The 16,717-nt window shown below is 44.2% G+C and overlaps 1 protein-coding gene across 3 annotated transcripts in view; it reads left to right on the top strand.

Annotated features, from left to right (window-relative positions):
• The window catches only part of LOC147013421 (rho GTPase-activating protein 1-like), a 138,282-nt gene that overhangs the window by 111,248 nt on the left and 10,317 nt on the right, over positions 1 to 16,717 (top strand). For all 3 annotated transcript variants that reach the window (XM_085855234.1, XM_085855235.1, XM_085855236.1), the window contains exons 3-6: positions 8,828 to 8,956; positions 12,184 to 12,271; positions 14,468 to 14,599; positions 14,703 to 14,789. In XM_085855234.1, coding sequence (XP_085711360.1) covers positions 8,828 to 8,956; positions 12,184 to 12,271; positions 14,468 to 14,599; positions 14,703 to 14,789 — 436 coding nt within the window. The remainder of the gene's footprint in view (positions 1 to 8,827; positions 8,957 to 12,183; positions 12,272 to 14,467; positions 14,600 to 14,702; positions 14,790 to 16,717) is intronic.

Here is a 16,717-nt window from a genome sequence, read left to right as displayed (position 1 = left end):
AGCACAGGGCCGCAAATGTTAAAGCAGGTCACATTTTATAAACTGTGAATATGTGAAGCACAGGGCCGCAAATGTTGAAGCAGGTCACATTTTATAAACCGTGAATATGCGAAGCACAGAGCCGCGAATGTCAAAGCGGGTCACATTTTATAAACCACGAATATGCAAAGCACAGGACCGCGAATGTTAAAGCAGGTCACATTTTATAAACTGTGAATATGTGAAGCACAGGGCCGCAAATGTTGAAGCAGGTCACATTTTATAAACCGTGAATATGCGAAGCACAGAGCCGCGAATGTCAAAGCGGGTCATATTTTATAAACCACGAATATGCAAAGCACAGGACCGCGAATATCAAAGCTGGTCATATTTTATAAACCACGAATATGCAAAGCACAGGACCGCGAATATCAAAGCCGGTGATATTTTATAAACCACGAATATGCAAAGCACAGGACCGCGAATATCAAAGCCGGTGATATTTTATAAACCACGAATACGCAAAGCACAGGACCGCGAATATCAAAGCCGGTCGCATTTTATAAACCACGAATATGCGAAGCACAGGGCCGCGAATGTCAAAGCGGATCACATTTTATAAACCACGAATATGCGAAGCACAGAGCCGCGAATCTCAAAGCGGGTAACATTTTATTAACCGTGAATATGCGAAGCACAGGGCTGTGTATGTCAAAGCAAGACGCATTTTATAAACCTCAAATACATGGGGTCTGCGAATAGTGAATCCACGAATAGCAGGGTCCGACTACTTCGATTTTAATATAATAATTATTTTGATGATTGTTTATAAAAATGCAGAAGTTTCTTGCTTTTGTGCTTTTCCAGAAGTAGTCCCAAATACCACCCTAATGCTGTTACGAATCTGGGAGCCTTGTGCACACAGACAGACAGCCGTCCCCAATAGCTCAGTTATATCGATAAGCGTGTGTTTCTAGTTAGGGTCCCGTCCCTAGTCTAGTGGGAATTGGATGTTCGTGCACTGCGGAGTTATTTTGATAGTTAGGATTTTTATAACAACAACACTGACGACATCTTCCTTCGCTTCCTTCCACTATCCTCCACTGGCTCCATTGCACACGTATGTGGGCGGAGTTCACAAGTACCTGACGTCTCTCGCCCAATCCGGGGGATGCGAGCAAGGTTGCCGACGGTCGACCAATAGGCGTAGCCCACGCAGGACCATATTCCTCTCCTTGTTTGAGGAGCGGTCGGCCACGGTGGCCGTCACACCCCCCCCCCCCTCGGTCCAATCAGCAGACTTGGCGCCCCTGTCGGCCAATGGGCGACGAGCGGATCAGAGCCGGGGTGGTCCTTTGCAAGAAAGCGGAGCCTCGACACATGGTCCGCCCAATGAGAGCAGGCCATGCATGAGTGGACCGTGCCCGAGAAGGAGGAAAGGAAAGAAAGAAGAACAAATAATTTGCGCCCCGTCTGCTTCAGCGCATGCTTGGATCCCATCTCTCGACACTGGTCTGGCCTCGTCTCGTCGCTGACGCTGGTCTGGTCTCATCGACGCTGCTCTGGCCTCATCTCGTCGCTGGTGCTGGTCTGCGTCTGGCTGCCCTGGTCCGTCTTCTGGCGACTGGAGCTCCGGGAAGTTGTGGACGTCCAGCCACACACTCGCGGCCAGGTAGCCAGCCACGTTCTCGTCCCTCAGCTCGACTTCCCTCAGAGCTGAAGGAATAATAAAGACCCTTGAGGTCCATCTCTTTTCTTTGGGTGTGTGTCTGTGTGCGGGCCTGTCTTGTTTAAGTTGCAACGGGTTAAGTGCTTTTGCTGTACATTATTTGCATCCTTTATAGTCGGTTTAACTCTGCCCTTTATGTGTTCCTTCCCCACCTATTGTAAATAAATACCCCTATTGTTGTTTCAGCTCGTCTTTGTCCTTTCCTTCATTGGTTTAGCACGGTGCGTGTTGGGTGATTGAAAAGGCCGTTGCTGCTGTAGTTGTGCATTTGGACCGACGGGACCTCGGTAACCATCCGCTCGGGTTACGCACGGGTCGAGCATGGAAACGGTTCGTCCCGTTCGAGCTCCGTCGAGGGTGTGAATCCCTCGGGAGCTCGCCACGTGGGCCTCTAGGTATTTTGAAGTTTGGCAAATAACCTTGCACCACGTGGTTGAATTATTGACGATTCACGGTCCTGTAAGGGACCCGTACCTTCGGAGTTATCCGAGGGTAACGATCTGAATTCCGGATGTTCGGTGGAGTCGACTCTGCTGCTCCAACTAGCGGTCGTGCTCGTAGCCGATACCCGGCCCACAACAATACACCATCCCATTGAACCTTTATTTAATTTGAAGTGCTGAAAAACTGGAGGGTCTTGGAAGCACATATTATGAAGACGATTTGTGTTCCGTGGTGTTCAAGAATATAATTAAATTTAAATAAAATAAAGATACAGTAAAATTCGTATAAATATATTAATTCCGGGGTTTACCGCCATTTTCCCAGTGTCTATTACATCACCCGACCAAACACATTACACTAGTTATTCGTGCCTGTTATTTGTCTTATTTGTATTATTTCTTAAAAACGAAGTTTCTGTTTGACTGCCAGGTAGGTCGACAGAGGAAAAAATTTACCTCTCTCCTCTCTGCACATGTGCAATCGGGATGAATTCAGAGACTATATTCGGTAAAAACCGAAAGACTTCTCTTCCTATTCATGTTCCAATTTGTGTTCAAAATATAACATTGAATTTAAAGAAGTTGTTCCTCGATCATAAACTGATAAGAAAGACAGACAGATGGACGGACATGAACCAATTGCTTAACCCCACTTTTCGCTTCACACGCGTGGGGTAATAAATCATTCCTTGGGTATTGATTTTTTTTTTAATGTGTGTGATTTTGCCATCTGTATCCAAACTTGAAAATCAAGTTTGAATAATTTTGGTCTTTTGGACATTTTAACCACTCCTTGAAGAAACTTCTGAGAGTCTAGCAAGGTTGTAGTTGTACACAAGGAAACCCGGACACAGGAAGAAGACGCTCGGCCCATCAGGCCCGTGTCCTTTCAACATCCCCACCAACACGAAAAATGCTTTTAAAAACTTTCTTTTACAAACTATGCACAGAAAAAATGAATTGCATATTAACACTTGATACAATACACACAAAATAATCTGAGATCTCCAACATACAGACATGAATGAAAGCACAATCACACCAAGCTAATGTTAAGCTATCCACCATTCATTCCAATTCTATTCGGCCATATAAAAAAAAATAAATCGGTTGATCATCTGGATTATTTTTTATTTTTTATTTTTTACAAGGAAGGAGGTCAGGTCAGGTATGGGAGCATGCGCCAGAGCAGCGTGTCGCTGCGTCCACTTTCCGCCGGTACTCCAGGGGCCTCCGTCTGGCCATCCCCCAGGCAGATGCCTGGTCCATCCCCATCTCCTTGAGATGCCGATCAACCTGCTGCAACCACAAGGCACGTGGTCGGCCAATTGGCCTCCTCCACTCACGAGATTCCCTTGCTGAGAGAATTTGGTGAGCAGGATCAGCATCAGGAAAACGAGCCACATGTCCATACAGCTGCAGCTGATGCTCACGGACTGTGCAGGTAACAAATCTCATTTGAGTCTCTCGGCAACCACTCGTTGGACACATAGTCCGACCAATGATAACCAAGGATTCTCCGAAGAGACCTGGTACCAAAGGAATTAAGTCTCCGTCTCGATCCTTTGTCAGAGTCCAAGTCTCGCATCCATAGAGCAAGACTGGAAGCACCTCAGACCTGAAGACTCAGACTTTCGTCCTCCCGCACAGGTACTGGCAGCGCCACACCCCATTATCCAGTGAATCCATGACTCCCCAGGCCTGACCCAGACGTCTATTGACCTCTGACTCACAGCCGGCAGAGACATGAATATGACTGCCAAGGTAAGTGAATCTCTCCATGACCTCAACATCCTCACCACAAACAGGCACAGACAGGACAGTGGCATCCAAGATGTCATTGAAAGCCTGGATCTTAGTTTTTACCCAGGAAACCCATAATCCCAGCGGCTCCGACTCGTCATTCAGCACCCCAAGGTCCCCCAAAAGGATAACTAGAGTCTCCGCAAAGATGACTGCATCATCTGCGAAATCAAGGTCAGAGATCTTGACATTCCCAAACGATGCACCGCAGCTTGATCTCTCCAACATCCTCCCTAGAATCCAGTCCATACAAGTGCTGAAAAGTGTGGGGACCAGTACACACCCCTGACGAACTCCAGTAACAACTGGAAATAAGTCAGAGATGGTACCACCACATCTCACAGCACTCTCAGTACCAGAGTAGAGTTCAGACATCAGATCGATCAATTTTGGTGGCACCCCACGAAGACCACAAATCCTCCAGAGGGCATCCCGATTCACTGAATCGAACGCTTTACAGAGATAAACAAAGGCGGCAAGCAACTCCTGCCGAAACTCTCGTTTGCGTTCGGTGAGGACCCGAAGAGCAAGGATACGGTCAATCGTTGACCTCTTTGGTGTAAAGCCTGACTGCTCTGGATGCTGGTGCTCAAGCAGATGGTGGCGAACCCTATCAAGAATTACCCGAGCAAAGACCTTGCCCGGTACTGAAAGCAGCGTCACCCCTCGGTAGTTGTTGCGGTCTTGGTGATCACCCTTCCCTTTCCAGAGAGGGACAACAAGGTCCCTCTTCCAATCAGTTAGGATGATGCCTGTGTTCCAGGCATAGCACAGAACTGCATGCAACGACACGAGTGCAGCATTTACACCAGCCTTGAGAAGTTCAGCATGGATGCCACAGATCCCTGGAGCTTTTCCCCATTTCAACTGGTTCACCGCAGCCTGTGTTTCCACAAGCGAAGGTGGACCACAGTTGATCGGAGGGTTCTCAACAGGGATTGTAACACCCCTGACATCCAACTCAACAGCTGGTGGATCATCCTGGTACAACCACTCAAAGTAACCGGCCCAGCGGGCCTTCACTTCGGTCTCCTCTGTCAAGAGCCTACCACCCTCTGCTCTAACTGCAGTACACCGAGGGACGGGCTTGGATGAACGCAATACGCGAATTCCCCTGTAAGCAGGACGAGAATCCCTTGACCACAGGTGATTCTCTACCCCCTCACAGATTCCTCGCACATTGGCCTCCTTGTCCACCCTTAGCGCATGTATAGCTTTATGCCTCAGCTCCCTGAACAGCTCAGCTCTGCCATTAAGCCTGGCCCTGCGACTCTGGTCAATGGTATCCAGACTTCCTTGAGAGACAAAATTCTTCTTTGGCCTACGGTGAGTTCCAAGACATCTACTGGCAACATCAAGGACTGTGGTCTTGAAGGCACTCCACAACTCTTCAGGACCTCCCAAAGCAACCAGACTCCCCAAATCTCCACTCAGCCTGTTTCCAAACTCCTCAGCTACCCTCTCATCATTGAGCTTGCTAACATCCAGCCGAGGCTGGGATGGTACCATTCTCCTAGATTTAAGGTACAACTTCAGAGTTGCAACAACAAGCCGGTGGTCAGTATTGAGGACCTCAGCACTCCTGGTAGACCCTGCAGTTCTGGATCATCCTCCAGTGACCATCAACGAAGACATGGTCAACTTTGCCTTTGAATTTGGCAAATTGTACAGAGTCTCATCCCGAGCGTGTATGTGTACAGTACGGTAAAGCAATTGCTTCAGTCTCTCTGTCTGCCTGGCAGACAAGTAAAATTTAAAAATTATTCCAAACAGGAAACCTACTGTTTTTAGGGGCGTCATAAAGGACACAAACAACAGGCACAAGTAACTAATTCTCAACGTGTTAAATAAGGTGGTGTAAAAGAGTGACGGTGACCTTCCGATTAAATGTTTTTGTTTTTGATTTTTTTCATACAGCCTTTAAAATTTTTATTTTATTTTGATTTAATTATATATTTGAACACTGTGGAATGCAAATTGCCTTGGTTGCACTTCCCAAAACCCTCAGCATAGCAGTACTGGGACAACATTTTACGCCATATTGACCAATCAAATTTTCCGTGTGCTCTGAGGACGGCTTAACAGCGAGATCCAGATAAACATGGTGGCGAAGAGCGATGCAAACACGGAGCTAACTTCTTCCAAAATGTCTGTTTTGTTTAGTTTAGTGCATCTTTTTCTCAAAGATCGTTCCAAAATCGTCAGTTTCTTCGAGAAGAGTTGGCAGAAGGTTCAGCTCTGGACTGTTCCATTTGACCCATCAGCTTCGTTTGGTTACCATCACACCTGTTATTCAAAGTTTATGAACAAAACTGACATAGATCATGCTCAGAAAAGCAAAGCGATAGTTGAAATGCCCTTCACATGTCCTTTTCCTCAAGACTGCGTTGGGGTAAGGTGTTCTCTGAATTTTCTATTTTATTTAGTGTCTTTTGTAATATGGTGTAATATAAAGTAATAACTGCATTTTAAGTGTCGTACATTCAAACAAGATGACGTGTCCATCAAAACCAACTTCCCACGAAGGTCGATTTTTCACTGAGGATGCCTGCTATAGGCTTGGACTCCTTTTTAGCTCGCCTGTTCGAAGAACAGAGAGCTATAGCGATACCCCCGGCGTGAGCGTCAGCGTCAGCGTGAAAATGTTAAAGTTTTTGGTGCAAGTTATTTTTTCCTTTCTAATGTTTTATCTACCACACTATTTTTTTATATGCCCGATATATATATATATATATATATATATATATATATATATATATATATATATATATATATATATATATATATATATTGGGGCGTATAATGCGATACCTGTCGTCCGTCCATCCGTCCATCGGTTCCTGTCCGCACTCTAACTCCCAAAGTTTTCAACTTTCACGTTTCATATTTGGTACACAGGTACAGACTGTGGAGATGGTGTGTCATGATATACGTTCGTCATCTAAAGTGGTTGCCATGGCAACCAGGATGCTGTTTTCCATCCTGTCCTGTCCGCACTCTAACTCCCAAAGTTTTCAACTTTCACGTTTCATATTTGGTACACAGGTACAGACTGTGGAGAGTGTTAATCCTGGTGTTGGCGCAGTGGTTAGGGCAGTGGCTTGGGATCCAAAAGGTCCTGAGTTCAAGCCCCGTTGGGCCACTGAATTAATACACCAGGGGGTTGACTCAGCCTGTCATCCTTCCGAGGTCGGCGAAATGAGTACCAGTGTACTGGGCCGGTGTATACCCTGGTTAAAATAGGTGTACCATATCCCTGTGTCGTAAGAGGCGACCAGGGTTGCGTCAGGAAGGGCATCCGGCGTAAAACATGTGCCAAATCACTATGCAGATCATACGGATGATCCGCTGTGGCGACCCCTAACGGGAGCAGCCGAAAGAAGAAGAAGAAGAAGAAGAAGAGGTGCAGACTGTGGAGACGGTGTGTCGTGACATACGTTCGTCATCTAAAGTGGTTGCCATGGCAACCAGGATGCTGTTTTCCATGTAGTAGCACAATTCTGTATATACCTTCTTGTTTGGGCGTATATTGTGCTCACTTGCACTCTTCTTACTGATTAGAATATACAAATACATATCTTCTTCTTCTTCTTTCGGCTGCCCTAACCACTGCGCCAACACACCAGGCTAACATATCTTCTTCTTCTTCTTCTTTCGGCTGCTCCCATTAGGGGTCGCCACAGCGGATCATCCGAATGATCCGCATAGTGATTTGGCACATGTTTTACGCCGGATGCCCTTCTTCTGTAAGAATATACAAATACATATATTGCTTTAAAATTATTTGGATCAGACTTCACTGCAATGCTTTATAAAAAAATATTAATTATTAGACTAGTCTTTTAAAAACGGTAAATGTATAAACAGGCGAGCGCTGGGTGGCTTTGACACCAACTCTGGTTTAGACCCTATTGGGCGTGTTGGTCCATTGGACCAAATTTTCATTGGTCTTCACATCCTTGTAGCATACCTGCTTGCTGTACTGTTGGATCATTGGCTTTCCTTTCACCAAGCCCATATGTTCCTGGGCCAGTGCGGGGATTACATGTTCGTTATTATTATTGCCAAATTATACGACGAAAATTATTGTTGTTAATATCATTAGTTTTATCAATGTATGCTTTGTTACAATGTTATCATTCTTTTTGTTTCATTAGAATGCCATGCATTGGAAGGACCTAAGCTGCTCTCTGCACCTTAACATGGGAATTCTTCTGGGTTCTTTGTAATTAATTGGCCTAATCAACTGAAAAGATCATAACGACCATTTTGGTGTATCACATTCCACATCAGAAAGCTCCAGTAGAACTCCACAAAAATCATGACACACACACACACACACACGCACACACACCTCATCCATTTACAGTAGATGATCTGTTCGACTGATACTTTGATCAGCCTCAAATGTCTGAGAGATGTACGTTTGTGGGTTTGTCTGTGTGCCTTTTCTCTAAAGGCGTGGGTTTTCCATTGTGAAGATCTGCCTCAACAAATAGACTACCCTGGTCACCTGACCGGAAATGGTTAAGGATGATAACAAATTTCACTCATCGATGTGTGCCTGCAAGAGTAGCGTACACCACCAACAACAAATGACCCACTTAAATATCCTCCTCCAAAGTTTTGGCCATTAATGTACGTGCATGTTTACTTTGAACGCGAGAAGTCTCAACAAGCAGACGCGGATCGTACACACACACACACACACACACACACACACACACACACACACATTTTCTTTTTTTTTTTCCTCTCTCTCTCTCAGCCACCATCTTCCGCAGATTTCTAAACGGGCATAAACTGCATTTTATCAGTCGAGTAGTTTATTAATTTAACATTGTTTTCTCTGTGTCATTCCTGTGCCTCCAAGAGTTGGCAAAAGAAGAGCAGGAGGGGTTGTCGGCCCCAGCTCCAGTACCCATCGCTGGATCCCAAGTCTCTCTTCACGTCAGCGATCCTTTCTATGATGTTGCAAGGCATGGTATTGTGGAAGTTGCAGGTTTGTTGTTATGTGACCGTCACTGCTGAAACCTCCAAAACCCGCTGGCCACCTGTCCTTGCTGTCCCCCCTCCCCTCTTAAGCCCCCCTGCAGTACATGATTTTAATTTCCTCTTTGATTAACAATTGATTAACAATTGTTGAAATGTTTTATGGATCTATAGGATTCTACAACTAGAACAGCACTTTGTAGAGAGCATACCTCTGCCAGGCTCAACAGTTTACGTTTTGTATCCCACTGATTGGCCGGATCTGCATTCGGACCTGAACCAAAATCGAATTGGCTTGTTCTTATCACCAACCCAACTCGTACAAGGAAATCTAACACAGGTGGAAGCCATTCAGCCCATCATGCCTGTGCGAACACCACACTAATTTATGTACACAAGATCCAAGGAAAAGAATGCAAGAAAAAAGTTTAAAATCAATTAAATAATTGTTTTTTTTTGTTTGTTTTTTGTTTTCTTCCCCTCAGGGGAGGGGGCACGGGCTTGGTTAAAAACGCACATCAACCACACAACCCCTCCTTGACAAGACTCCCACCAACAGCACTCCGTACACATGCACACAATCACCCATCAATGCTCAAACTACCGAAAAGACCTGCCAACATCCCTATACCCCTCTATCTCCATAACTTCCAGGTACCTATCTCATTCCAATTTAAACTTATCTACTGCTTCTGCTGCCACTACTTTTCCAGGGAAACCATTCCATGCATTAACTACTCTGAGTGAAAGACCCCTATCTTGCTACCGTCTTAACTCTCCTCTTCTTTACACTCAGGCTACGGCCACTAGTCCTATCACTGTCTACTCTGCTGAATAATTAATCTGCATTTATTTTGTTTCTCCCTTTCATTATCTTAAACATCTCTATCATATCTCCTCGTAACCGCCTCTTTTCTCGTGTATAAAGCCCCGTCTCCTTCAGCGCTCCTCATAGCTAAGTCTAGCTAGGCCCGGACTCAATTTAGTAGCCCTGCGCTGAACCCTCTCTTTGGCATCTATGTCCTTCCTGAGTTGTGGTGACCAAAACTGCACACAATATTCTAGATGTAGCCCTCACTAAATTCCTGTACAATGTTAACACCACTTCTTTTGATTTATAAATGATCCCCTCCGAATACAACCTAAAACACAATTTGCTTTACCTATAGCTGACTGGCACTGGGGAGCCTGTTTACCTCTGGTATCTATTACCACCCCCAGATCCTTCTCCTGTGTGATGCACTCCAAAATTACCCCTTGCATCCTGTAATCTCTATTTCATTGTTCTTTCCTATCCCCAACACCTTACACTTGCTCAGGTTAAATTACATGTGCCAATCTTTTTCCCAATCTATGCAAGTATCAATGCTTTCCTGAATCTGATCACCACCCCCTCTGCTATCCACCTTACCTCCAAGCTTTGTGTCGTATCCAAGATTGGAAAGCTTCCTCTTCACCCCACTATCCAAATCATTGATGTAAATAATGAATAGTAATGGTCCGAGTACTGATCCCTGAGGTACCCCAATACTTACATCCTCCCAGCAAGACATCCTTCCACTCACAGCCACTCTTTGCTTTCTACCACTAATCCAGTTTACAATCCAATTAATTACCTGACCAGCGACTCCACAAGCCCTCACTTTGGCTAACAACCTCCGATGTGGTACCTTATCCAATGCCTTCTTAAAGTCTAGATATACTATGTCCACTGCCTTCCCCTCATCCACCCAATCAGACACTGCTTCATGGAACTCTAAAATATTTTTTAAACAGGAACTACCTTTGGTAAACCCATGCTGACTACCTTTAATTCGTTTGTATTTGCTACCTGAAGAGGTTTCTGTCCCTTAAGATGGCATCCTTGGAACAATCATATTTCTTGTTTACATCACTGACCTCTCTGCCTGTCTGGAAAATCATCCACAATACAACGCAGATGACTCCACCTTATGCTCAGCAGTTCCTTAACCTCAAGATAGGCAAGCTGAAGAAGCATTATTCTCTGCCAATCTGGAGAAATTAGAAGTTATTCAAACACTTGCAAATGACTTTGCTGGAAAGTCATGTACTCTTACAGTGTCTTTACACAGCACGAGGGAAATCCTCCAATCCAGTTTTGTGGTCAACCTGTGACAGAGCTACAGTCCGTGGAACTCTCGAACGTGTCTCCATGCTGACCTTCAGAACCGGATGTCACTTTTATTTGTTTTGTAAAGCCAGGTTTGGCCTTGGCAGTACTCAGGTCTTTATGCCGCATGACGTGTTCATTTGGAAAACCATTGAATACAGATAGCTACCTTCTTTAGGCTGGTGCCATGGCATTCAATCTAGCAACCTTTGGCAGGTACAAGACTTGCTTCTCTCCTGCCCCACGCAGACCTGGCAATTCACTGGTGCCTTGTATTTAGTACTATATTTGCACCTCTTCCCTCTCAGTGCTTTATCTTGCCCCAATCCATGCTGGTTCCGCATGCTCTATCAGCAACCTATCCCTTGTTGCCATTCCCATATCTAGGCTTGCTGCATACCTCCACTCTCTCGTTCCCCTTTTCTCTTCTGTCTGGAATTGCCTCTCCAAGTCTACATTGCCTCGATTTTTGCCTACAGTTCTTCTTCTTTTTCCTCTTTTACTTCTTCTTTTTCCTCTTTTTCTTTTTCTTTCATATGGAGCACAGCTGTGTTACTGCTGCAGTGCCCCATGTAGGTCAGAGCAGGAATTTGGAATTTGTTCAGGCTGTCGGCAATAGCTCGCCTACTCTTCGAGAAGGACATCGAGGATCTTTAACATCCATCAACTAATGCTGGCAGACGGGACGTCCAGTTTAACATTCATTCAAGGGAAAGCACACCCACACATTGATCAATTGCCCTGTGTGCAAAACATCAGGATGACAGCTAATAGCCAGGTCGAGATTCAAACCCAGGATAGACAGCTCAGAGGCGAGTGTGCAACATCCAGTCTCTTCTGCCCACCTGTCTGCAATCCTTTGAGATGGTGACTCGCTTCTCTTCACCCCCCCCCCTCCCTTATGGTCCACCTGTGGCTTTCTCAACATGTCTATTCTTGTTGTCTACTTGTCTTGTATGTTTTGTATCTATCTGCCTATTTTACTATTGTCCCACATCCACCTACTTTCATATACCCAACTGTTATTGCATAAATCCTTCATCCTCCATCATCCACCTTTTTTAAAGCCTGACACTTTTAATTTAAGAAATTATTTTTTGTTTCAGGGGATGATAATTACGGACGGAAAGTTATCATCTTCAGCTGCTGCAAGATGCCTCCAACGCATGTCCTGGACCACCACAAGCTGCTGCTGTAGGTTGCTACACCAGTTTGAATGCTGAATAGCTCACTCAAACATTTATCTATATTTTCACAACCGTAAAATCACCAACTCTGTGCTGGAAATAAAGGGAGATGTTTGTACTTCACCATTGGGTGATTATGTGGCCTTGTTGGTCACAGCAAGGATGCCTTGCGATGGGACTTTTGGCACCAAAACCAGAGCAACATGTTTGAGTGAAGAACCATTCAGGTTCAAAATTGTCTTCTTCATTGAGGAAAGAATGACACGAGTGATTGGCCACTGGTTTCAAGTCTGAGAATGTCGTTTTTAGTTTATTGATTCACAACCTGACCTACACATTTCAGATGAGTCGAACATAATAAACATGCCAAACAGAGTTCAGCCAAACATTAAAATGTCCCTGTTCGAAACGGACATTGTCTGCTTTGAACAATTCAAACTGGTTATACCCATCCAGATCGATGATGTGCGTTGTTCTCCTCTTCGTCGTCTTATTATCTTGCCAAAACGAAGTTTTTGCAAGATATGTTAGTCAGCTTGTATGTATTTTTTTTGTTTGTTTGTTTGTTTGTTTGTCTGTAATCCCGTATAAAAAATTCTGCAGAGCACAGTTATCATTGGAAATTTTTGTAACTTCGCATATCAGAGGCCTATAGAGGTCCCTTTCAGCGCACAAAATTTTGAAGGTCAAGGTCAAAGGTCAAGGTCACTTTGTCGCAAATTAGGGGAGTCGACGAATCCCTTTTTTTTTGAGTAATTTTGATCGGATCGTCTTCAAACTTCATGGGAATATAGTTCATGGTCTGGCGCTCAGCTGATTAATTTTTGCTGGCGATTGGCCTTGACCTTCATGGTTAGCGCCTGAGGTCAAATTTTGAAATCTTGGATACCATATCGAGTAATACCTCATATGAAAGCGCTTGATAAGTGCTTTCCAGATCTGTCAAAAGTTTGACGCTATGATGTCATTTGATGACGTCATGACGAAAAAACGGATTTTTCATGAAAATTTTATTTTTTTGTTTGTCTGTAATCCCGTATAAAAAATTCTGCAGAGCACAGTTATCATTGGAAATTTTTGTAACTTCGCATATCAGAGGCCTATAGAGGTCCCTTTCAGCGCATAAAATTTTGAAGGTCAAGGTCACTGTCGCAAATCAGGGGAGTCGACGAAACCCTTATTTTTTTAGTAATTTTGATCGGATCGTCTTCAAACTTCATGGGAATATAGTTCATGGTCTGGCGCTCAGCTGATTAATTTTTGGTGGCGATTGGCCTTGACCTTCATGGTTAGCGCCTAAGGTCAAACATATTTGACCCCAAGGTCAAATTTTCAAGTTTTAGGAACCATATCGTGTAGTACCTCAAATTGAACACCTCGATGAGTGCTTTCTAGATATGTCAAGCTTGAGACATTATGACGTCATTTGGTGACGTTATGAGGCAAACGCATATTTTTCATGGTTACTCTGTAGAACGATGCTCATCGGAATCTCTCGTAGGCAGATATTCCTCAAGGAGTCGCTCCTGGTGAATAGCAGCTCTGTTCACCTCAGTGTGACCTTAAAGAAGTCACACGTGGTCACCTTTTGGCAAGATATGGGTCACCCTGAGGGTGACATTGGTTTTTTATTGTTATGTTTATTTGCATCTATAAGAACAGGTCAACGAGAATTTAAACCACCCATACAAAGAGCGGTGGGCTTAACGATACTAATGACTGAGTATGCTCATATGTTTCGATGACAAACTACTTTTAATTTAATTTTGTACAGAATCGTGAAATATTGCACCGATTCCGCAACTTCATGGTAGTGGCGGACTCCGGATTACTCATTACTCATTAGCGAGTAATAGTATGAATATGTAATTGTTTTAGTAATAATGGAATTGATAATTCTGTAGTGGGTTGTTATCGGCGCTTTTCTTAGACATATATTTTAATTTTTTTTTTTTTTTTTTTTTAAACCACAATAAGGATGAAAGTTTCCAGTTTAGTCACTTTGTGTGGAGTTATTTATTTATTTATTTGTTTGCTCTTTTGTTCACATGACTGTGTGTCATTTATGTTTCGGTCTTTTTGCGTGAGAAACAAAACCGTTAAAGAGTGATGTGTGTTTGTGACAGCATGGACGTTCAACAGTTTCTCACCACCCTTCTATCCAAATCCGTCTTTATTTATTTACTTTTTCTTAACTACACAGATACCTGCAATATACTCTAGATCAGTACGTGGAGAGCGACTACACACTGGTATACTTCCACTATGGCCTGACGAGTAAAAACAAGCCTGCATTTTCTTGGGTACTCAATGCCTACAGAGAGTTTGACCGGAAGTGAGTTATGCATTTCCTGTTAAAGGGCCACCTGTGTTCCATACTATTATTCAGCGATAACTTTGGTGTTATAAGTTGCTTTGTGATGTACTTCGTCCCACAGGTACAAAAAGAACTTGAAGGCCTTGTATGTTGTGCATCCGACAAACTTTATTCGCGTGCTCTGGACGTTCTTCAAACCCTTCATCAGGTGAAGTCTCTTTATTCTGCAAATTAATTTCAGTTTCAGTTGCATGATGTTTTATGAATAATTATTCTTTTCACTGGAAGAAAATGTTTAAAACCAATTATTAAGGTGTTTTTTTTTTTTTTGTAATAGCAATATGTGGCCTCCTCAGTCGGAGCAGCTCGAAGTGTATTTGCACAAAATACAAAAGATTCGCTAAAAATTTCCGACGTGTTCTCTTTTTTTTTTCTTAATGGAACACGTGTCAAATAAAAAAATGCATGTTTATCTTGAAAATGGAGGGACGTCAACGACTTGAAGTCAAAGGTTTCGTACATCCCGAATATTCAATAATGATGGAGCTTCAAAGTTTGTCCCACAAAATGATGAGACGTTTTCTCTCGCAGTCACAAAAGGTGTGTGTGTGTGTGTGTGTGTGTGTGTGTGTGTGTGTGTGTGTGTGTGTGTGTGTGTGTGTGTGTGTGTGTGTGTGTGTGTGTGTGTGTGTGTGTGTGTGTGTGTGTGTGTGTGTGTGTGTGTGTGTGTGTGTGTGTGTGTGTGTGTGTATATATATATAATATAGTGTTTCAAAGTAAACTGTGCAGTAGAAACTTAACACCTCTTGTGCAAAAAGATAAATCTTTTTGAGAAAAGTATTTATTGTCAAATACTGAACAACAAAGACAAATCAGAGGTAACAGAAGATTTGATTTGGAAAATTATTGAACAATTGTAGCAAAGTTATAGCAATTGTTGAAAGTGCGACCCATTCGCTTTGGCGGCAAAGTTGAACACGTCTACACTTCTTTTTTTTTGTATACCCTTTCGAGGCTCGTATGAGAGCAAACACACAATGCACAGCAAAGGGGGCATGAGACAAGAGGGGCAGGAGTGGGAAGGACAAAACAGTGGGGAACAGAGACATTAGGAGATCTGTGGAAGGGAGAGGGATGGGGTGGGGAACACGGGGTATACAAGGTGGGGACAGTATAGGGACTTTCAGGAAGGAAAGCAGGGAATTTGAAGGAGGTGGGTTTGTGGTGGATTTCGGGGGGTAGAAAAGATCGAGGATTTGGAAAGGGGACGAGAAGAGGTGGTGGTGAACAGCTGTTTTGAAGGCCTGGAGGGAAAATGGGATTGAACAGAGTGAGGGATTCCAAAGGTGGGAAAAAAGAAGAATGAAAGAGTGAAGGTGAGCAGTAATTCGTGATTTTGGTAGTTTTACCATAAGGAGGTTGCTGGTGGACCTTGAGTGCCCTGCAGAAATATGGTGGGGACAAATTGCAGACAGAGCGGTTGGGGGGGTTGGGGGAGGCGAGACTGGAGAGGAGACTAGAAGACAGACCACTGACCTGCCTGCGGTGAGAGAGTGAGAGGCCCAAAGACTCAGCCTCATCGCGGGAGATACCAATGATCTGAAATGCCTTGGTTTCCACGGCGTGAAGCCGAGAAAGGTGAGAGGCAGGAGCACCAGCCCAGACGGGAGAGCTGCACTCCATCAGGCTGCGGACGAAAGCTTTGCACGTGATCAGGAGCTCAGGTGAGCCGAGGAAGAACTTTACACGACAGATGATTCCCAGTCGGCGACTGGCTTTGGAGGCCAGGTTGGAAATGTGGGTTTCCCAGGAAAGATCATGGCAGATAGTGAGATCCAGAAGCTTGAAAGAAAGGACTTCTTCCAGAGGATTGTTGAGAAAGTGGATTGAGGGGGGTGGGGGGTGGGGGTTCTAAACGGTCCTTTCAGAGAGACATAGTGAGAGTGTGAGATTTGTCCGGATTGAAAGACATGTTCCACGTGTTGGACCAGTTTGTAATTTTACCCAGATCTGCAGAGAGCGAAGAAGCTGCTGCTTGCCGGTCTGAGGGATGACAGATGGTACGCTAGAGGGTGGAGTCATCAGGAAAGAAATTTTGAAACGCTCGCTGCAGTTATTCAGCCTGGATACCATGGA

Source organism: Eptatretus burgeri, chromosome 14 (assembly GCF_056783735.1).
Source record: "Eptatretus burgeri isolate ZD-2024b chromosome 14, Ebu_testis_v1, whole genome shotgun sequence".
Taxonomy (NCBI): domain Eukaryota; kingdom Metazoa; phylum Chordata; class Myxini; order Myxiniformes; family Myxinidae; genus Eptatretus; species Eptatretus burgeri.
The sequence above is the reverse complement of the archived record's forward strand: the minus strand, read 5'-3'. Positions and strand labels throughout refer to the sequence as shown.